This window comes from Mesoplodon mirus (assembly GCF_964341445.2).
Source record: "Mesoplodon mirus genome assembly, chromosome: 2".
In the NCBI taxonomy this organism is placed as follows: Eukaryota; Metazoa; Chordata; class Mammalia; order Artiodactyla; family Ziphiidae; genus Mesoplodon; species Mesoplodon mirus.
The window spans coordinates 228,648,093-228,671,003 of record NC_138977.1 but is presented as its reverse complement, the minus strand read 5'-3'; the positions used below and the strand labels follow the sequence as shown (position 1 = coordinate 228,671,003).

Genomic DNA, 22,911 nt, shown 5'->3' with positions numbered 1-22,911 from the left:
TGAGTCATAGTTAGAAGGTCTTTCCCTACACCGAGAAGCATCTATTCGCATTTTCTTCTAGGAATTATAGTTTCTTTTCTTTTTTACATTTAGCTCCCTAATCCATTTGAGGTTTATTTTTGTATGTGGTTTGAGATACAGATTGTATTTTATCTTTTTCCAAATGGCTGCCCAGCACCATGTATTAAAGAGTCCATCTTTATCCCACTGGCTCGAGATGCCAGATTTTCACACACATTCAGGTTTCTTTCTGAACTTCTGTCCCATTGGTCTCTGTATCTGTTTATCACCAGTACTACCCCTCCTTTTGCTCGTTGAAGTATAGTTGATTTACAATAAGGTGTTAATTTCAGGTGTACTTGTGAAATTTTTTTTTTCAGATTGTATTCTTTTGTAGGTTATTACAGGATATTGGGTATAATATCTTGTACTCTACAGTAAGTCCTTGTTGTTAAGCACAGTAGTGTGTGTCTGTTAGTCCAGTACTCCTACTCCCCCCCCCCTTGGTAATTTGTTTTCTATATCTGATGGGTCTGTTTCTGTTTTGTATATAGATTCATTTGTAATATTTTTTTAGATTCCACATATAAGTGAGGTCATACAGTATCTGTCTTTCTCTGTCTGACTTACTTTACTAAGCATAATATTCTCTAGGTCTATCCGTGCTCCTACAAATGGCAATATTTCGATATTTTTTATGGCTGAGTAATATTCCATTGTGCATATACACCACATCTTCTTACGTCAGTCGTCTGTTGATGGGAACTTGGGTTGCTTTCCGTGTCTTGGCTATCGTAAATGTGGTGCTGTGAACATTGAGGTGTGTGTATCTTTTTGAATTTGAGTTTTCATTTTTTCCAGATATATACCCATGAGTGGAATTGCTGGGTCATAGGTAGTTCTCTTCTTATTTTTTTAAGGTACCTTCATAATGTTTTCCATAGCGGCTGTGCCAATTTACATTCCCACCAACAGTGTACAAGGGTTTCCTTTTCTCTACACCCCCTCCAGCATTTGTTATTTGTAGACTTTTTGATGATGGCCATTCTGTAACTATTGGGTACATAATACCTCGAGGACAATGGTGAACCGAAGTGGAGACTGGGCATTCTTGCTTTGTTCCTGATCTTAGTGGAAATGCCGCTAGTCTTTTTCCAATAAATAAGATACTGGCTTTAGGGTTAAGCTATGTATATTTTTTCATGTTAAGAATATAACACTCAATTCCTATTTTCTTTAGTTTTTATAAATGGGTTTTAATTTTGTCAAAGGATTTTTCAGCATCTATGGAGATAATATTAATTTTTCCTTAGCTTTATTAATACAGTGAATGATATTAATGGATTTCCTAATACTGAACCCAACTTTCATTTCTAGAAAAATATCCTACTTGGTCATGATATGTGATTGCTTAATGTGGTATTTAATTCTATTTGTTAATATTTTATGTAATATTTTTGCATTGAAATTCATGAGTGATACTGGTCTGCAGTTTTCTCTCTTTGTTCTGTTTATCTGATTTATCAGAGTTATACAGGCTTCATAAAAGGAGTTGGAAAGTTTCCTTCCTTCTCGGTGCTCTGGAATAATTTCTGTGTAGTGCACTGGAATGATCTGATCTTTGAAAGTTTAGTGGAATTCCCCTGTGGAACCGGCTGGTCCTGGTGCTTCTTGTGGGGTACTTGCTCATAACCCTTTCTGGTTTTTTTTCTACCACAGGCATCTGTTTAAGTTTCCTATCTCTGATGGGGTCAGGTTTTGTCATCTGAATTTTCTTAGGAAGTTATCCATTTTGTCTACCTTTTCAAATTCATTTGCATACAAATCTGCAAAATAGTCTCTTACGATTTTTAAAATTTCTTGTGTTTCATTTTAGTTCCCTTGTGTCATTTCTTATTTTCTGTATTTGTGCTTTCTCCCCTTTTTTTCTTGGTTAAGTTAGCCAGTGGATTGTCTGTTTTGTTAATTCCTCTCCCCACCCCCAAATCCCCAGGATTTACATCTACTATCTTTCGATGGAAAAACCTCTACTTCATTCATCAGCTTTTCCCTCCATTATTTCCTTCCTTGTGTTTTCTTTTGGGTTACTGTGTTGTTCTTTTTCTAGTTTTTATGAGCTGAGATTTTATTAATTCATTAATTTTATGCTTTCATTTTTATTGGTAACATGTTAGTATAATGAATTTTTCTCTGATAACTGCTTTAAATCCATTGCATAGATTCTGATAGGTAGTGTTTTCCTTGTAATTATTTTTTAAATTCTGTGCTTTCAGGTTGTATTTCCTCTTTCATCTGGGAGTCAATAATCAGGTTTTAAAATATCCAGGTGGATGTGCCTTTCTGTTTTTTGTTTCTGTTCATAATGTATAGATTTATTGCATTGCGATCAGAAAGTGTCATTTTCACTATTTCTACCTCATGGAAATTATTGATGCTTCCTTTGTGACCGAATATATGATCAGTTGTTGTGAATGTGCTGTGGGTTCTTGAGAAGGATGCGATTCTGTGTTATCAGGGTACGAAGTTCAGTAAATATCCATAAGATCTACCTTGGTTGAGAACGCCACTTAGATCATCTGTCTTCTTCTTACTTTTTGGAACCCTTGCTCTGCCTTGTACTGAGGATGGTGTATTAAGTCTCCTATGATGAGCATGATTTTGTCTCCTTGTATCTCTGTATAGTCTTTGCTTTGTAAAGGTGGTGGTTATATTGTTTGGTGCATAGATGTTCATGAGCATTAAGTCTTCACTGTGAGCTATGGCTTTTAGCATTAAATATGTCCTCTGTTGTATTTAATGCTTTGTGGCTTGAAATCTACTTGGTCTATTCCTTCTTTCTGTTTTCATTTGCCGGTATATGTTTGTCCATTCTTTTTATTTTTAGCCTTTCAAAATCATTTTATTTTAGGTGTGCCTCTTGTATACAGCATATAATTGGGTCTTGTTTTGTGAACCAAATTTAAAACCTTTCTTTAAAAATAGGTGAGTTAAGCTCATTAATATTGGACGTGACTGATTTATTTGCATGCAACTCTATCATAATATTCCATAATTATGTATGTTTTCTTATATTTGCTATTTCTTTATGCAATCTGTATTCTTTGCTTTTTTATTGAGATTTTTTATTTTGGATTTAGGAGGATTTGTATTTTCTAGTGATTAGTTTTGTATTTAAACCTATTTTAATGTCCTTAGTAATCGGTTTTATCATTTAACTCTTTACTGTCTGACTTATCAAGTTTTTCCCAGTATCGTTTAATATGCTCCTGTCACTTATACAGTATTGGCCTATACACAGTCAGAATTTTTCCTCTTTCCCTCCCCCTTCATCTCTCTCTTTTTTTTTTTTTTGCAGTACGCGGGCCTCTCACTGTTGTGGCCTCTCCCGTTGCGGAGCACAGGCTCCGGACACGCAGGCTCAGCGGCCATGGCTCACGGGCCTAGCACTCCACAGCATGTGGGATCTTCCTGGACTGGGGCGCTAACCCGTGTCCCCTGCATCGGCAGGTGGACCCTCAACCACTGCGCCACCAGGGAAGCCCTCTCATATTTTAGTTGAATTATTTCTGATTGTCAGAATATTTAATATTTGCACATTAGTCTTTTGACCTAATCCCACCTTTATTTTAAACTTAGTCTTAGTTGTACATCTAAATACTTTCAAATGCTTACAAAAAATCCTTATGCTGGAATTTTCCCAGTCATCACTTGGTGAGATAAAGCTCACCTTCACGTAGAATCCTCAGGAAGGGCTGATAGGTGTAGTATTCTCTAAATTCATGTATGTTGAAACTCTTTTTCTGTAATCTTGATATTTGAAGGACAGCTTGCTGGATTTAAAATTCTTATTTCATATTTTCTTTCATTGAGATTGAAAAGAATGTTTCTCCATTGTCGTCTTACTTGTATGTCGGTTTTGAAAAACCTGATGCCAGTCCAGTTCCTTTGCACTTTCATTGATCTGCATGCCCAGGGGCCTTGAGGATTTTATCTTTATCTTTGAAATCTCCTAGTTTTATTAGGATATATATCTCAGTGTTGATCATTCTGGGTTAATTTTCCCAGGTGCCCTGTGAGCCTTTTCATTTTAAGATTCAGTCATTTTTTTTGTTTTGGGGAAGTTTTCTTAGGTTACAGTTTTAAACATTAGCTTTGCTCCATTATTTTGTTTTCCTCTTTTTGGAACTCTGATTTATGAACACTGTTCCTTCTTTGTCTTCCATTTCCACTGCTTCCTTTCCTACCCTCTTTTTCTTTATGTTCTTTTCCTTCTCTTGGTTGTGCTCCTGTCCTTCTTTAGTGCCTTTTATTAATTTTCACTTGAATTTATTCTCCTTAGTGCATTTTATAATTTATTCCTCATTTCTGAGATAATTGTGCTTTTTCCTTCCATTACTTTCCTGAACTCATTCAGGTCTCTTTTGGTTTCTCCCTGCTTTTGTCTCTTTCTGTTTTTACATTTTACATTTCTAATTCAAGGTGGTTTTTCGTATCTTCAAATGCTTGTCTGAGCGTTTAAGTATGTTTTTAGACTGTTTGAATTACAATCTTCTTTTGATTCCTGCTTGTTTTTCAGGAGGGATTTTTATGTTAATGGGTGTTTTGTAAAGATTGCTGGTCTAATGGCAGTTCTGTTAATTTGGCTGAGTCCAGGTGTAGCAGGTGTCTGTCTGTCTGTCTGTTTTGGTGATGGACAGGGGAGGGTATGAGGCTCCTGGTATTATGGTCCTCCTTGCTTGCAGGACCCTAACTTCCCCTCTTTCTCCTTCTCATTTTCACCACCCAGCACCCAAGGGGCACTCCCCCAACTCATTTGCCTGTTTCCCTCTCAGGAGCTGTAAGTTTGGAGGAGAGCCTCTTTAAATGGCATCTGTTTCCACGGTGTGGACTTTGGAGGTCCTGCCTGGAGTCTGTGCTCCGGGGCTCAGGCTCCCCCCGGGCTGCCGTGTCTGGGTGGGCTTTCCGGAGGCCGATGACTCACACCCACACTGGCGTCCCCGCTCCGTCCAGCTCACAGCTTCTGCTTCTGCCCTTGCTCAGCATGGAGCCACGCTGGGGGTGTGGGCTGGAGTAGGGGGGACCCCGCACTGGGGTTTGGTGGCTTTTCTTTCTCACTGGCCGTATTCTTAGATGTCAGTGTTCTCTGATTTCAGGTTGTGCCCAGGGTGTGGCTCAATGCGGAAGTGACTGTGACCTTTCTGTATTGCCCGGTGTTCAGGAGGAACTGTAGGGAGGGGGGTGACTGCCTCTGCCCTTGTCTCAGCCACCTGGATTCCACACTTTATTTACCCCAGGACATTATTCTCAATGGTTTAAGGGGCTCAGGTGTCAACGTTTTCCATTTTCGTCCTCAGGTATCTGTTTTAAGGCATGTCAGGGAAGACTAACACTAGCACTCTAAACCCATGCTAGGAGGTTTCCATCAATATAGTAGATAAATCCATTAAGTAAAAAAAGTCAATTTAGAGAACCATAAATAAATAATAGGACAGATAATGAACAGAGTTGGCACCAGTCATGACGATGGTTTGCCAGTGACCGAAGTGGGTGTGCAGGCTGCCCGTGTACTAGGGTGTTTCCTGACTCAGGTGGGAGCTGTCCACCAGCGGGGCCGCCCGCTGGCCCAGGGACCCAGGACGGAATGCTGGCGCTGGCAAGGGGTGGACCTCCTGACCCTCAGCTCTGCGTCCCTGAAAACATCGTTACCCCGCAAAGTACACAGTCTTCGCACTTAGAGAGTGAACCGCTTTCCTTTAGCATTGGAGGGTTGCTTTTGTAATTCACCTTTAGTTCATGGGGAAGCAAAAGCCACATGCTGACTTTCCCAAAGGTTATCAGTTATGGGCTGTGTGTGCAACTTTTGAAATAAATAAAATTAGTTTACTCTTCAGTGTCAGGAAGACAAAGAATTACCCACATGTGAATTATTCATATTGTATTAAGAAAGTATTTGCCTTGATACCAGGCAAAATGTATTGAAGCGTATAACTAGTTTCTTGAACAAAATTTATAGGTTTTTTACATTTTCAATATCAATAAACCAGTCACAATAGTTTATTACAAGAGTTTCGGCAAAAATTGTTTAAAATGACTATTTTAAATCCATAAAGCTAAGTAAATATCAGACAATGCTAGAAATAATGAGGTTAAGTGTAATTGATGGTGTTTATTCCCGAAAGATAAAGTTTAAAGTCATCTCCTCAAATGTCCTATAAACTTGCCCAGCTCCACAGGGGTCTGTCTTTGAGCTGAGGTTCTCAGAAAGCAAATTCAATTAGAGTGTTGTGTGCTTTACGAGGCCATCTCAAGTGAGATTTTGTTTGTTGCAGAAACGGGCATGCAGGAGATTAGAAGCAGCGTCGCCGGAGCGGGGCTGCCCCCAGGCGAAGGTGCGCATGCCTGCGTCCTGGGGCAGCAAGGAGTCCGCGTCACCAGATGCCCAGCCCAGAGGCTACCTCCCTGCACCGAGGCCAGACGGCGGCCAGGGGCGACCAAGCGTGGGGGTAGGTTTCTGCTCCCACCAAACCAGCCTTTAAATGTCTAATGAAAAGTGTAAATCACCACCGTTCTGATTCACCTGCGGCTGTGATTTGTTAAATAGGTTCCTCAGGATGGTGGAAAGAGCTGGGCCCAGCCTTGCCCAAGATGCATTGCGGGGGAGTCTGTAAGTGCATTAACCTTCTTGCTGTGACATAAAAGATAGACTTGGCCTTAAATATTAGATCCATAAAACAAAGTTCATAAAAACAGCGGTTACGTTTCTAAGGAATGAGGGATGTGAATAAAAAGGTGCAGATAAGCTTTTCTTAGCATTCTACCCGGCTGCAAACTAATTTGTTTCCAGCTTCAGACTGGAAATAGAAATTGAATATACATTTTAAATTCTTTCTAAAACACAGGGTTCAGGGAAGGGAACAGGTCTCTGGATATGGTTAAAATAGAGGTTATTTGAGTACATCTTAGAGAAAAGTCCTAACCTCATTTACTTATCCAAATAGGAATCAACGTTGTTTTTTCTCTTTTCCCTCTTTAAGCTTTTCTTTCATGTTTGCATAAACTTCACACAAACCACAGATTTCAGAAGGAGAAACACAGTATTCACACCATTAATTCAAAGTAAAGGGAGGTCTTAACGTGACCAGGGTCAGATTCTCAGTCTCCTGTGCTGGGCAGAAAATCGTAAAGTGTGTGTTAGCATCATGATACCCTTGTTACTAATTCTGAACTTGTCCTAAAAACAAGCTAATAGGTTTGAAACCACTGTAATTCTTGGGTTTTTTTTTTGTTTTTTTTTAAATTTTAAATTTGCAGTCTTCATATTGCAGTAAGATAGAATTGTGTTTAATTTCCACATAGAAAGCAGGAGTGTCTGTGTGTGTGTGTGTGTGTCTGTGTGAGTATTTTCAGGATTGCCCCCTAAAGATCTTTAGAGAAACACATTGCTGTTTTTGATAAGCAAAAGACTGAGTCAGTAAACTATAGTCTTCACGTGCTGCATTGCAGGCGACTTGTTTTATAGTGAGAGGCAATGACTGTTTTAAACTGAGGCCTAGAACTGTGTCAGTTATCGCCCACGCGAACCTCCGACTCTGTGACGTCATCAGACAAATATGAAGACAAAGGTTGGTGGCAGACCTGCCCCAGTGTGCGTCTCTACTTTTTGTCCTCTATCTTCCGGGAACTTTCTGCAGGGTATATCGCGTTTTGTGGTGTAATCCTGACATCAAAGATCCAGCAACTCGAACTTACTGTATTTCAGGTGATTCACTCTAACTGCCAAACATGCCCTGGCTTTCGAGTAAATAATACGACCCCATTATTGGTAGATTGCATTAATGCTGGTGACTAACCAGGACCTTCCTTGTTCTTATCCCATTTCCATGGAATGTATCTTTCAAATCCCCCATCTGTTGGGCAAACAGTTGGAATGTAATGTGGATTCTTCATGCTCTGAGAGGTCGTCTTCTGGCACGCAGGGCTTAAAGAAAAAAAAAATTTGGCCCAAGCACCTGATTGGATCATTTAAGCTAATGTTCTGTTTGAACAACAGTACCTATTTGATTAGGGTTTTCCTTCCTTTGTAATTCCCCAAGCTTGCCTCTGTATGTTTCCTAGGAGATGAATCTGCACACAGAAAACCTATATTGATATGTAAATATATCATTTTTTCGTTAATGCTCGATATTCTTTTCATCTAAATTTCAGAAAGTGACTTTAAAAAATCAGTTTCCCTTTATTTGTAGTTATTCTCAATAAAATTTCACCCAAGCTTGGGTGATTTAATATTTACACCCACTACTTCTAGAAGTCTTATGTAAATAAAGATTGAAATGTGAATTTGAAAAGTCACACCTCTTGATATTTGAACAGACTATAGCTGCATATATCTTCTTTTTCTAATAATATGGCTAGTTTCTCTCTTAAGCTTTTAAAATAATAAGACACTATTTTCGTATTCTAGAACATCAAAAGGCTCAGTGTTAAATAAAAAGCAAATAGTATTTTTAGAAGTGCAAGATCCCAGGGAGAAGTGCTTAACGGTAAATCACTGACGGGCAGCAATTCCAAATTTCAGAAGACTTTATTAAACACACAGCTCCATTCACAAGTGTGCCCCCCACCTCACACACAAGCCCGCCCCGTCCTGGCCCACAGTTCCCATAGCTGACCCAGGATGGCGACCTTGGCTCAGAGAGAAGCAGAGGTTATGTTGGGGAGTTTGTGTGGAATCCCTAACGGGAAACGTAGACCTGTGTTTCTCAGCTTGTTTGCTGCTTATCCCTGAAAACCTCCTTTGCATCCCAGTTCTCTGGTGCATTTCTGACCTCAGCGGGGTATCAGCTGATCCAATGGGTTCTGCTCTGAATTCTCACGTGGCTGTCTAAGCCCGCTGCCTGAGTTCCTGTTGTCTTTCTCCCGCGAAGCTTTTCCTTATTGTTATCAAGAGTCGTTGCTCACGTATGCAAGGACTTTTTCTGTAGACCTTCTCAAACTCATTTTCCAGGCTGGCACACGAGTCTCCTGTTTGGTCTGTCCCAGCTCACTGTCGCGGGGATGACTGTTTCAGTCGTTGCTGACAGCTTCTTAGGGTGATCACTGTTCAGGTTCAACTCCTAGTACAAGTGCTTATTTAGAAACAGCTCCTCTTCACCCTGAGTCCCCCTGCTCATGTTACGGACAACTGGGGTGAAGCCATCCCCAATTGTGGTGGTGGGACGTGGTGTTATGTCACTTGGGGTGTCCACCCCCCACCCCGGGGCGGGCTGCCCTCGCTGCTGTGCACCATCCAGGCTGCAAGGCCAGGAGCAGGGTGATGGTCGCCGTCTCTAGCAGGCTCCTTTCCTTCCACGAGTGGTCCCAAGGCCAGGCTGCGCCTTGCAGCCAGCTTCCTTCCTCGGTCAGCTTAGTCCGCCTGGCACAGGGGTCCATGGCAGCCAAGTGTGCCATGAAAATCACGCTCTTCTTGGACATTCTACCCATTAAATGAAATCTAGTGAGGCTGTGAGAAGTCTCCATGATAACGAAACGAAGATGCGTGAAAGGGAGTGGGCATTATCAGGCAGGAAACTACAGGAAGAACAGAGTTAAGATGTTTGCTGGGGGGAGGTGCTGTGTCCTCAGCACCCCGTTTTCTGAATGGTACGTGGCCACTGATGCTGTACAGCTCCTCAGGGAAGGGGCCACCTTCAGACTTTATTGGGTCCGTGTGACGGTCACTTGTCTGTTTTCTCTCAGCTCCGTTCACCACGCGCTCGTCTCCCCTGCATCTCCCAGGGCATAGCTCCCTCCCCCTGCCCCGCCCAAGGCAGCCTCTCAGCCCCTCCCTCCACGGTCCCAGCTCCTGCTGGGTGGAGCCAGCTCCGGGGCTCTGCAGTCACACCATCTCCTCCCTTTGTCCTCCCAGCCTGCAGGAGGGTGGGGCTTCTACTGGGGGAATATTTGCCTCCCTTCCCCTGTGTGGCTTCTCTTCTCCTCCATCACTTGTGAAGTTGGATCCCACATCCCTCTGTATGAAATACCTAGATTGATTTCCCTTTTCTGACTGGACCCCACCTGGGCTAATCATCTAAGGAGTGGATAAATCCTCCTGAAAACAAAAGCCTTGCTTAAATGTAGGCCTGTGGGTCTTTGTTGCCCAGCAGGCTCAGCATTTAGGAGTGCCCACGGAGTGACGACCCTGGATGTTAAGTTGAAAAAGATAGGCCTTTTGTATTGCACATCACTGGTATTCCTTTGCTTCCATTTATCTCGGGTTATTGGGTTTTTAACCCAAGCTGGTAGTGAATTGCCACATAAAAGCCAACATGCAAAATATGATGTTTTGGGTATTGTGGACCACCCCAACCCCCCCACCCCCCTCTCCCAATCCCCAACAGAATGATTTTGGATAACAGCCTGTTTGTTAGTGTTGAGGGCAAATACTAAGGGAGCAGCCTTAATAAGCTTCAGTGTTACTCACTTTTTGACGTGAAAATCCTTTGCTGGACAGTGGTGTTGGGGGAGGGGAAGAGGAGAGGCGGGGACATGAGAGTAGACGTCGGGGGGGTGGGGGCGGGGGCAGCACGTCCCAGCTGTTGTCTGGGCTCCGTTTTCCCTGTAGGGATGGCAGGAGGAGCCCAGGGATGATTATTCTGATTCTGAATGGATACATTTTTTTCCTTGTACTACTTCTTATCTCCAAATGGGTGACCTTTAAAATATTTGCCTTATTTTATTTACCTATCTGTCTTATTAGCCACTGCTTCCTACATCTGTGGCATCTGTAAATACTGCACTGAAACGGAATGGACCTGGAAGCTGGTGTAAACAGGCTTCTCTCTTTCTCCTGGGCCCGGGTGTCAGGCAGGAGCAAGGGCGGGGGATGAGAAGGTAACACTGTGCTGTAGGTGAAGACACATCTGTGTGCAGTGGGTTGCTCTTTGTGTCCTGTTTCAGCAACAGTTACTCCTCGTGAGTCTTTTACTCTTAACGTCCTGAGAGAAGGAAACACAGTCATAGAGCGATCAACGGGAATTTCATTGATCATTCTGTAGGAATCAAATTGCACTCTGTGCATTTTCCCCGAGGTCTGTCAGGGACCCCAGAGGTCACCGGTCTAACCCTGTCACCTTGCAGATAAGGAAAACGAGGTCCACAGGGGTTAAGTGACTGGCCCACCATATGCACCGTGGCTGATGGGGAGGTGGCGGCCCCAGGACCCACACCGCAGCCCTCTCCTCTTCCCGCTCTCCTGGCTGGTCCTGTGCTCATAGCCTGTGTAGCAGCAGCATTCCCGGACTGTGCACAGTGACGACCTGCTCTGACCCCTCTGAGGAGCACAGCGTGAGGTGGTGGGTCTTCGCGGCTGTCGTTCCCAGACGCAGTGAGAGCTTCCTGGCTGAGACATAGGGCTGAATTCTTCAAACGGTGGAAGAACAAGCCGGCCGAGAGAGGAGCTTGGCTGTGTCAGTGTAGCCAGACGTGAATCCCAAAATAGACGAGTCTGAATAGACCTGCTGACAGAATCTTTGGATGTAACTTCTGATAGTAAATGCTTTCTCTGAATATGGATGCCAGAAAAATAGTTTAAAAAATTTTAACTGTGTTGTTGAGATCATTTCCAGCCTCTGAAGGAACAGATAGCCTTCAGGTGACTAGAAGAACAAAACTAAAACCTTCTTTCTCTAGGAATAAAATGTTATACTATGAGGAGACGGTGAAATGGATTTTTACAGAAAAGATAGTGTTTTAAGAAAAATGTAGTTTAGATTTCCTACAAGCACATTAGACTAAGCTAATGCAAATGTATCCCTTCCTGCTACAGATAAAAACGTTAGATACGTAGTTCATTATATAATAAGTAAAGAGAGAAGCAGAACAGTGGAAACAAATATATTCCTTTGTGGCTGTTGTTAGGTCTTGGCCTTTGTTGGGTTTGGTCCTAGAATGGGCCCAGGGCATGGGGGCTAGAATGCTGATGTCCAGAGATAGATGAGACTTTGGCCAGTGGAGGTGTGGGAGCTAGAATTTGGACCCTTGCCTAAAGTTCTCTGCCTTGAAGATCTGCCTATACCATAAAAGGGGATTGGAAGTTAAAGTACCGGGCTGTACATGGGTGTGGGCTCCAAGTTTATTCTGTCTCAGTGCTACAAAAATCAAAAGTTAAAGCATGAACATAAAAATAGACACCGACTATTAAAGTCCTTAAAGCCTCGGTTAGTGGCAAACTCAGAATCCGCCTGTAGGGATGCTTCCACCATCCAGAGTGTACAGGATTCAGAGGTAAAACAGCTGGCACTGTACATGAGATCACAATAGAATGATATAAACTATGTAAACAAATCTACCGTGGTGGGGCTGGCGGGTGGAGTAGGGGAGTGGCGTCAGGAACTCTTAACAAACAGGAGAATACAAACCTGTAAGAATCTGAATTAATAGAAGAACCTGAAGTTCACTATGAAGGTAAATATTTTATGAATTTAAAAAATGACTTAAAAAGAAATAGAGCCATGATGCAGAAAAGGATGGTATGAAAAAGGAATTGGGAGGTTAAAAAATAAAAAAAGAAAGAACTTCTAAAAATGAATGATACAGTCATTGAAGTGAAAAACAATTCTCAGGTTAGACACAGTTGAAGACAGAATTAGTGAACTAGGAAATTTATCTGGAGAAATCATCCAAAATACAGCAAGAGAGATAAAGAGATAAAAAGTGTGATTAGCAGTCAAAGGAAAGAATGAGAAGGTTCATTAGGAAATCCAGAAGGAAGGAATTTAGAATATGGGAGAGAAAAGGATAATGAAGAGATCTGATTTGAAAAGAATAATGGCTGAGAAGTTCCCCAAATTGAAGAAAGGCATTTGTAGCCAAGTAGTTTTGAAGAAGCACAAGGTGAGGGAGATCACCAATCAGATGTTAAGATATGTTACAAAGCTGTAGTAATTAAGACAGTGTTACTGGCCTAGGGGTAGACAGATAGACAAGTGAATAAAATTGAGAGCTTCAATTAACCAAACAGTGTAGCTCCAATGCATATATGGCAGCTGGATATATTGCAGACAATGTGTTACAAGTCAGCTGGGAATGACCAAGTTACTCTATAAATTGTGCTAGGACAGTTGGCTATCCACATATGCGGAAGAATAAAATTAGATCTCTACCCCACACAAAAATCAATTCTGGGAAGTGGGGGAAAGGTAAAGAACCTAAATGTGGGGAAAAAAACCCCAGAAAGCAAAGAAACCTTTAAAACTTTCAGTAGAAAATATAAGAGAATATATTTATGACATTGGGAAGATTTATAAAAACTAATAAACCAAAAAGGGAAAGGACTAACACATTTGACTACGCACATAAGACGTTGCATATCAAAATTCCTCCTTCACTGTTTAAGAAGATACCATAAAGCAGGGAAGACATTTGCAACACACAAAACAGAGAGTAGCAGATAAATGGGTGAAGTATATGAATTGGCAGTTTGGAGAAGAGGAAACCCAGTCAGCCAATAAATATTAAGTGGAGGTTCAACCTCTCTAATAATTAAAGGCATGCAATTAAAGCACCAAAGTGGCAAAAATAAAAATGTCTGCTGACGTAAGTGTGGATGAGGATGTGGACCTGAAGGGTCTGTCCACTTTATTGGAGCCGGTATAACCTGGCACAGTGACTTGGAGAGCAAATGTCTAGTAAAGGTGATGGTGGGTGTCCCTGTGGCCTGGAAGTTTCAGTACTAGGTACATCTTCAGAGGTGCCCAGGGAAATGTGTACAAAATAATTGTAGCATTGTTTGCTTAGCAGAAAGCCAGAAACCACAGAGACGTCCACCAATAGGGGAATGGATAAATGAATTGGCCATACTTATTCAGTGAAATAAACTGCAGTGAGAATGGATGAACTCAAAAAAGGAAATTACAGAAGAAAATGACACCATATAGATATAATTTTCAACAAGTAAAAACGTCGATACATATTAACTAAAAGAATAAAAACATTCCTGAGAACGATAGACTGAGTTCAGCATGAGGAGGTTATTCCTACCTAGGGAGTGAGGGCTCAGATACGGCACGTGTTTCAGTTATATCTGTAATATTTTATCTCTTAAGCTATGTCATGGATCATGGGCATTTGTTATATTGCTGTCTATACTTTCTTGTGTTTCTGAGAAGTCCTGGTGAGTCTTGGATGTGATGTATGTGCACGTCCCTCATGGTGAAACTGAAGAACATTAAAGACAGAATTCTGGAGAGCTGCTAGAGAGAAAGGACTGGTATCCATGAGGAAACAGCGATTTGAGTGACAACAGACCCCCCATTAGCAACAGACACCAAAGACCTTGGAATAACGCTCTGAAATGCTAAGGGGACTGTCCTGTGTGAACACGTGGCTGTGCTAGGCTCAGAGCTAGAATGACCAGTGCAGTGGGAATTCTCTTCCCCCCGTAGTAATTCACTTGCCAAAACTGACTCTGGAAGAGAGAATGTAGACCAATCACAATGGAATAATTTGGGAATGTTCTCAAAAGCTACCATCCCAGATGGCTTTCTAGGTTTAAAGAAATCCTACCTGAAGGAACACATGGATGACTTGCATTAGAAAAATGACTACATTGTTTGGTCAAAGGAGGAGGAAAAAAACCCAAATTTTCATCTTAATAGAGACAGAAACAGTGTTCAGTTCCTCCAAACCACACTCATGATAAAACCAGAAATAGAAGGTTTATCCTGGTAAGGTTTAAGGATCCTCACACTTAGTGGGCATTTCTGCTGACGAAGAGAAAAACACAAGTTTGTTTGCTGTCTCCACGTCTGCTTACCAGGGTTTCTAACTCAGGCAATTAAACAAGGAAAAAGAAGCAATGGCAACAAGAATTGGGAAGGAAAAAAGCTAAATGGTTATTTCCTGATGATATTATTGTCTATATAGAAAATCCAGGAAAATCTACAGATCAACTACCAGAACTAATATTCAACAAGATTGTTGAATATAAGAAAAACATGCAAAAATAGGATGGATGAGTGGTTAAAGAAATTGTGCTGTACATACAATGGAATATTATTCACCCATGAAAAGAAGGAAATCCTGCCATTTACAACAACATGGATGGACTTTGGGGCATTATGCTAAGTGAAATAAGTCAAACAGAAAAAGACAAATATTGTATGATCTCTCTTATATGTGGAATCTTAAAAAAAAAAAAAAAACAAGCTCATAGATACAGAGAACAGATTGGTGGTTGCCAGAAGTGGTGGGGGGGAGAAATTGGTGAAGGGGGTCAAAAGATAAAAAGAAAACAGCAACAAAAATCTTTTTTAAAAGCAGCAGCAGCAGGACTGGGTAAGTGGGCTCTTTAAGCTCCTGAGGCTCCTTCCAGGGCAGCCTCTTAAGACGTCAGCATCCCCTCCAGGGTGCCAGGATGTCCCTTCCTGAGCCCATGTCAGTGAATTTGAGATAAAGCAAACTTATGTAAGAGAACAGCCTGTATGTATTTTGGAGAGTCTGTTCTTAATGCCTGCTTTTGAAGTCCAGGAAAGCTGTGCCTACAATTTTTTTTTTGTCTTAAACTCAAGACTTTTCCTAGAATATATACATTCATCCTTATACCCTATTTCTTTATTTTTGGCTGCGTTGGGTCTTTGTTGCTGTGTGTGGGGTTTCTCTAGTTGTGGCGAGTGGGGCTACTCTTTGTTGAGGTGCGTGGGCTTCTCATTGCAGTGGCTTCTCTTGTTGCGGAGTACAGGCTCCAGGTGCATGGGCTTCAGTAGTTGTGGCACACGGGCTCAGTAGTTGTGGCTCATGGGCTCTAGAGTGCAGGCTCAGTAGTTGTGGCTCGCGGGCTCAGTAGTTGTGGCACCTGGGCTCAGTAGTTGTGGCTCACGGGCTCTAGAGCGCAGGCTCAGTAGTTGTGACTCACGGTCTCTAGAGCGTGGGCTCAGTAGTTGTGGCACGCGGGCTCTAGGGCATGGGCGCAGGAGTTGTGGCACGTGGGCTCCAGGGCGCGGGCTCAGGAGTTGTGGCTCGCAGTCTCTAGAACGCAGGCTCAGCAGTTGTGGCTCGCAGTCTCTAGAGTGCAGGCTCAGTAGTTGTGGCTCGCGGGCTCTAGAGCACAGGCTCAGTAGTTTTGGCTCGTGGTCTCTAGAGCGCGGGCTCAGTAGTTGTGGCTTGCAGGCTCTAGAGCGCAGGCTCAGTAGTGGCTCGCGGTCTCTAGAGCACAGGCTCAGGAGTTGTGGCTTGTAGGCTCTAGGGTGCAGGCTCAGGAGTTGTGGCTCGCAGTCTCTAGAGCGCGGGCTCAGGAGTTGTGGCGCGTGGGTTCCAGGGCGCGGGCTCAGGAGTTGTGGCTCGCAGTCTCTAGAGCGCGGGCTCAGGAGTTGTGGCGCGTGGGTTCCAGGGCGTGGGCTCAGGAGTTGTGGCTCGCAGTCTCTAGAGCGCGGGCTCAGGAGTTGTGGCGCGTGGGCTCCAGGGCGCGGGCTCAGGAGTCGTGGCGCGTGGGCTCCAGGGCGCGGGCTCAGGAGTTGTGGCGCGTGGGCTCCAGGGCGCGGGCTCAGGAGTTGTGGCTCGCAGTCTCTAGAGCGCGGGCTCAGGAGTCGTGGTGCGTGGGCTCCAGGGCGCGGGCTCAGGAGTCGTGGTGCGTGGGCTCCAGGGCGCGGGCTCAGGAGTTGTGGCGCGTGGGCTCCAGGGCGCGGGCTCAGGAGTCGAGGCGTGCGGGCTCCAGGGCGCGGGCTCAGGAGTCGTGGCGCGCGGGCTCCAGGGCGCGGGCTCAGGAGTCGTGGCGCGCGGGCTCCAGGGCGCGGGCTCAGGAGTCGTGGCGCGCGGGCTCCAGGGCGCGGGCTCAGGAGTCGTGGCGCGCGGGCTCCAGGGCGCGGGCTCAGGAGTCGTGGCGCGTGGGCTCCAGAGCGCGGGCTCAGGAGTTGTGGCACGTGGGCTCCAGGGCGCGGGCTCAGGAGTTGTGGCTCGCAGTCTCTAGAGCGCGGGCTCAGGAGTCGTGGTGCGTGGGCTCCAGGGCGCGGGCTCAGGAGTCGTGGTGCGTGGGCTCCAGGGCGCGGGCTCAGGAGTCGTGGCGCGTGGGCTCCAGGGCGCGGGCTCAGGAGTTGTGGCGCGTGGGCTCCAGGGCGCGGGCTCAGGAGTCGTGGCGCGCGGGCTCCAGGGCGCGGGCTCAGGAGTCGTGGCGTGCGGACCCCTATGCCCTCTTTTTAGAGTTGCCTGTGTCTCGCGAGCTCAACAGCAGCCCCTCCGCAGAGCTCTCGGTCCTCGTGCATCTGGGGCGAGAGCGCCGCCCGTCACACTGCTATGGCTGGTGGAGCTGCGCCCCGCAGAACCCTGGACCTGGGTTCAGGCCTGTCTCTTCCTTCCCAGCGTGAGCGCCTGACTCAGCCTCAGAGGAGTGGAGAAGGTTATGGGGTGTCATCTCACGCTAGTCCACCTCCCCCGACGTCAGTGCTACCCACTTATCCTTTCCCTGGTCTAAATGGATTGCCTCCCAAACTTGACCCCCTTAAAGACATTCAGTAGGAGATGATTATAGACATCGTGTGCACACTGTTGTTCTGAACTGCTCACTAGATGCTGTCGTTGGGTGCTGATAAGTACTAAGCTTTGTTCGCGTCGGCCGTGCCCGCCTCCTAGAAGGGCCCTAGCGGATTAGGCTAGGACACGTTCCAGCACACGGGAGCTGTGGAACAATCCGGAACAGAGGCAAAACGTGACCGCAGGAATCAAGTCTTCTTTTCCTTGGTTTGTGCCCTGCTCTCCAGCGCTGCTTCAGACTTACACAGACAAATAATCCCTCCTAACAAGGTGGAAGGCCAGGTTCAAATACAGAATTCTTGAATTTCTCAGAGTGCCACGCCAGGACATGGAGGAACGAGGGAAAGCTGGCCCCTGGTCCACCCCCCTCCTCAGCTCAGGCCCTGTCCTGCATGACAAGGGGCCTTGAGCACGTGCACGTGGACACGTCTACCCCGTCCACGTTCCTACTCCCACATCACACCCCTCTCCAACAAGCACCCGCCCCGTGGGCATCTTTCAGGCCTGCAGCAATCACACTAGTGATGTGCTGTGATCTCAGGAGAATGCACCTGCCGGAGAGGCTGGCCTAGACAGGGGATAGGCTCTAGAAGGGGACAGGGCCTTTGGGTGGGAACATCCATGGAGAGGTACGGCCAGAGGGGTCCCTCTAAAGCATGAACCCAAATCAGGGGCTCAGTGCCCAGACATCCCCCATCAGACGTGCCTCCAGTGGCTGGTCCCTGCCACCAGGCGTGTCGGAGTCTGAGGACGTCAGACCTCACATCTGTATCAGGGACAGGACAGGTCCTCTGTGGGTGCCCCTGGGGGTCTGAGCTTTGAGAGGGGCTTTGAGAGGGACACTGACAAACTGGACTGTGGGGAGAGGAACATGGTGATGTGGGAACTTGAAGTCGGGTCAGGGAACAGAGATTGGGTGGAAGGTTTAAATGAGTGGTTCCTACAGGTTCCTTTGTGTGGGAGATTCTAGATCTCGGCCCTCTTGTTGCTATGTCTCGCGCGTCCGATTGTCCTAAGTCCTATCTGTTCTGCCTTCAGCGTGGCTTCATATACACCCCATCCAACCAGGAGGGTGGGGATGGGGGCAGGAATGAGACATCTCGGTGAAGACCTTTTCAACAAAAAAAATTTTTTGAGCCACGTGGTGGTGTTGACGACGATGATGATGAAATTAATTAAAAAGCGTCGCCCGTCTTCTCCCCGCCCCTCCCCCAGTCCCAGTCTCTCTCCCGAGAGGCCCGTCTTCTCTGCAGCCTTGCCTGCTGACCTGTTCCCTCCTCTCCCTCTCCCGCAGCCCCTCCACAGAGCCTCCACGCTCTGTCTGGCCTCTTCCCCGCCTCCCCACTGGGGGCCCCACTGCTCAGGGGCTCCTGACAAGAGTTTCCGGCCAGAGAAGTTCAGGAAATGCTGCATCCTTTCCCCACCTTTGGAGGTGTGGTGTACATTAGATTGTTGGTCCCGAGAATCAAGTGAAGAGATGAGTTTGATTTTGCTCAGCCTAGTATTTCTAGAACAACCTTTTGTCAAGGGATGCCTGTTATACATGTGCTTCTGAGACTGTTTTGGAAAACACAGGCCCATTGAACAAATCCAGCCTCTGTATTCATCGTGGTCTTCAGGACCTTTTGCAGCCTGGCCCAGCCTGACCTCCCCTGACCTTCCAGGCAGATCTCCCATCCCTGTCTCTGTGCACCATGAACCCTGGCTTCCGTCACACAGGCAGCTGCTCTGGTTCTGGAACACTCTGACCTGCTGTTCTCACTGCCTGGGGTGCCATCTCTCATCTTGTAAGGTTCTGCTGTGCCTCCATGGTCCACGTGTGTGAAGCCTTCCCCACCCCTCGTCAGGTTCATCAGCCACAGCATCCCGTTCCAGTCACCCCAGTGAGCCATCCGTGTGAAATGGGTGTTCACGAGCTTGGGTGCTGCTTCCCTTGCCGACCGCAAGTCCTCAGTCTCTCTTGTTGGGTCCCCGTGGCTCAGGGCAGCACTGCCTTCCAGGAAACAGGATGCCATCGTGGACCGGACTGCTCTGTCCCCCCACCGCCTGGCCCACCACCCCCTTCCTGGCCTCAGCCAGCCCAGCGAGCCTTCTGCCACCACGGTGCAGCCTTGGAGAGCAGGGATGCCCTGCCAGCCTCTGCCCAGGGGCCACGGAGCCACACTGCTCTTTGCCGGGACAGTGGCCAGTGTGATAAAGGTTTCTGGATGCTGGACAAGACCTCTCGTTTCATGGTGGCACAGTGTCTGGCCACGGGTCTGCCCCCAGCCGTCCGGTGCTCCTAGTTACTTCTGCGGGCGAAGGTGAGGAGACAGGAGGTCTGCTCCAGGGGCGGGGAGGGCGGGGGCCCGGGTGGGGATCCTCCCGACGCTGGGTTACTTCCAGACCCTGGCCCCTGCTGCAGTGCTTTTGTGTTGAATCATATTCCATATTTAGACATCATTTTTAAAAACTATTTATGAATTTATAAATGATATTTTTATTTTTTTCCCCTCTCATAGAACTGTGGGAGAGAAGAGAAGTAACATTTATTGAGAACATTCTATGTACCAGGCACTGTAGGAAGTGCTTTAAATATCTTGTTATAATATTTTATATATATTCTGTAAATACGTACTTAGCGCAGAAATAAGTGTTAGCTCAGCCGTTTTAAATGCGGTGCTTTGTGTTGGTGAATGTAAAGCCAAGGTAAATTAATTCCCACGACATGCTGTTTTATCATTGTAGGGACATTTTAACCATATGGAGAGTTGGTAGAAGATGCAAGCTGAAAAAGGAAGATTCCAGTTGTGGTTTCGAACCCTCGTGTGCCAGCGAATGTAAACCTCTCCTGGGTGGATGTGTGTGCCCACCTGTTCAAATAGTGCCTGGTACCCTCCCATCAGGAAATCCCACCATCCTCCTCCGCTCCAGGGCCAGAAGAGCCTCCACATGTTACTCCTCATGAAGCCTTCTTTCAAATGCATCTTGCTTGAGAAGATCAATTGCATTATTTAAAAGTTTAAAAAATTCAGTATCAAACTTCCTGTGAGGTTTGAGAGCCCTGTAGCTTATGGAGCCATATCCAGATGTAGCCCCACTTTATACTTTTCTATTGTTTTGTGGATGTATCCAGAGCTGCTTATGTACTCTTTTTTAATTAAAAGTCTTATTTTTATATTGAAAATGCTCTATAATCTTAAACTGAATTTCAGTAAATGTTAGTGTCCAGTCTGTTCTGTGTGATTCCCCAACTAAACTTATCAGGCACAGGACCACCTTTATGTTAAAATGGGAGTTTCTCACCTTCTCTTGGGTTTTCAGTGTATGACCTGACTGTGGAGACTGGCATTGTTCCCCTGGGTCTGCAGGCACCCTGAGATGCCCTTGTCACCTAGAGACGGGTCCCGGTGAAACCACTGGGTCATAGGCTTGCTCTCAGGTCCTTTGCCCGGGCGGACGCAGCCCCGTGCTTGCCGTGTTGCCCTGTGTTAGCTATGTGGCCGTGTCCTCTGCCGGTGATGGGCTGCAGCATCCGCGTCCCAAAGAGCCTGACCCGTAAACCATCGTGTGTAGTCACGGAGGCACCTCATACTGGAAAGCCGGGGCAGAGGAAGACACGGGGCAGAAAGGAACTTAGTGTGACGTTCTGTGATAATGGATTACCCACAGCCACTGGACGCCCGGCCAGGTTCAGGACAGAAAGCTGACTTTTCTGTCCCCAGCATCTTTGGAGTCACTAGACAGTTAACCCCGAGCAAGATCGCAGAGCTGCGACTTGATGAGGAAACGCCAGTCAAGGCCGGGGGAGAAAGTATTGAGATTTGTGGCCTTAAGAATACATCTTTTGGGCCTCCCTGGTGGCGCAGTGGTTGAGAGTCCGCCTGCCGATGCAGGGGATACGGGTTCGTGCCCCGGTCTGGGAGGATCCCATATGCCGCGGAGCGGCTGGGCCCGTGAGCCATGGCCGCTGGGCCTGCGCATCCGGAGCCTGTGCTCCGCAACGGGAGAGGCCACAACAGTGAGAGGCCCGCATACCGCAAAAAGAAAAAAAAAAAAAAAGAAAAAAAAAAAAAAAAAAGAATACATCTTTAAAGAGCTTTAATATGCTTCTGCCTTTTCCAAATGAGATACACATCTTAGTTTTTATGGAAAACGTGAAAACTCTTAGATGACATTTTGTTTTGTGTATAAGCTCTTCCTTTCCCCCCAAATTCATGGGGCGACCACATATTCACAGCTAGATGTTTTGGTAATTGAAGCAGCACAGCGGTCGCCCCAGCCGTGTACATGGACTGAAAGCTTTCCTGGGGGGGAAGAGCCCCTGTGCAGCACCCTGCGTGGCGCAGGACGGACGCCCTTGGGTAGAGTCGGGCGGACGTGCGGTCAGGGCTCACCTCCCCTCGCTGCCACCAGCGTCTTGGCCGCAGTCCCTCGGTGAAAGGGTCTGGTGACCCACGGGCTGTTGTTAGTGTGAGACCCAGGAGTGAGACCGAGGCCGGGCCACTGCTCAAGGTCCGTCCCCTGCCCTGCCACACGGCCCCGCTGAGGCCAGAGCAGGCGACCTTCTCTGGAAAAGTCGTGTATGAGGAGTCCTCACAGTGTGAATGTGACAAGAGGGGTGAAATGAAGCCGGCCAGCGTGCGGGAACCGGCAGTTTTATCCTGAATTCCTACAGTTCTTAAATGGTAAAGAGAAAACGCAGCATGGAAGAGCTTATGGGGACCCCTGGGAGGTGTGGCCTCAGCGTTCTCTGTCCCTGTAGAACAGGCCCGCAGTAGAGTGTGCTGGGTCTAGGCTTCCAGAACCACCCCTGTGCCCCGCGGAGCCCACCAGCGGGCCCTCTTGCCCAGCAGAGACCCCTGGCGCTGCAGAGCCTGGCAGCACGTCCTGCAGCCCACCTCGCCCACCTGGCCTTTGACTTCACCCCGGGTCCAGAATCGTCCCTTCTGTCCCGCCCAACCCGCCTCCTTTTGGGCCCTGCAGCCTGCAAAGGATGCGGGAGATGACGTTTTGGTAAAACTTTCTTAATTGGCTCTTTTATTATTATAAAAATAATACTTGTTCGTGTAGAAGAAAATAGAGAAAGGAAAACAAAACCCCTCACCCCACATTGCCACCCTCGGCCTGCGGGCGGGCCGCCCTCTGGATGTGGACTTTTTTATTTCAAACTGAGTGTTATGTAGTGAACGTGCCCCCACATCATTGTAGGAAAACGTCGTTTTAAAAGGTGGCACGGTACCCCACCTGGGGACAAGCAGGCCATCGTTTTGATGGCTCTGAAACTAGCTGTGCCCTTTGGTGGGGAAGGGCTGGCTTTAAAGTCCGTAGGCAAGTGTGCGGGGAGCCTGTTTGTCTCTGCTGGGATGTAAGGGGATGTGACAGGCAGGAGGCAGGCCCACCGCCCGGAGACCCCCGCACAGGGACCACCTC

General features: G+C 46.4%; 1 protein-coding gene across 2 annotated transcripts in view; it reads left to right on the top strand.

The window, feature by feature from the left end:
• The window catches only part of LOC309816975 (uncharacterized protein C10orf143), a 41,201-nt gene extending 20,536 nt beyond the window's left edge, over positions 1 to 20,665 (top strand). The window contains exons 2-5 of one of the 2 annotated variants that reach the window (XM_082644832.1): positions 6,330 to 6,503; positions 6,602 to 6,664; positions 19,500 to 19,802; positions 20,227 to 20,665. In XM_082644832.1, the coding sequence (XP_082500958.1) occupies positions 6,330 to 6,503; positions 6,602 to 6,664; positions 19,500 to 19,784 (522 nt within the window). In that variant the 3' untranslated portion in view covers positions 19,785 to 19,802; positions 20,227 to 20,665. The remainder of the gene's footprint in view (positions 1 to 6,329; positions 6,504 to 6,601; positions 6,665 to 19,499; positions 19,803 to 20,226) is intronic. The other variant, XM_082644833.1, reaches the window with a different exon arrangement.
• Positions 20,666 to 22,911: the final 2,246 nt, after the last annotated feature.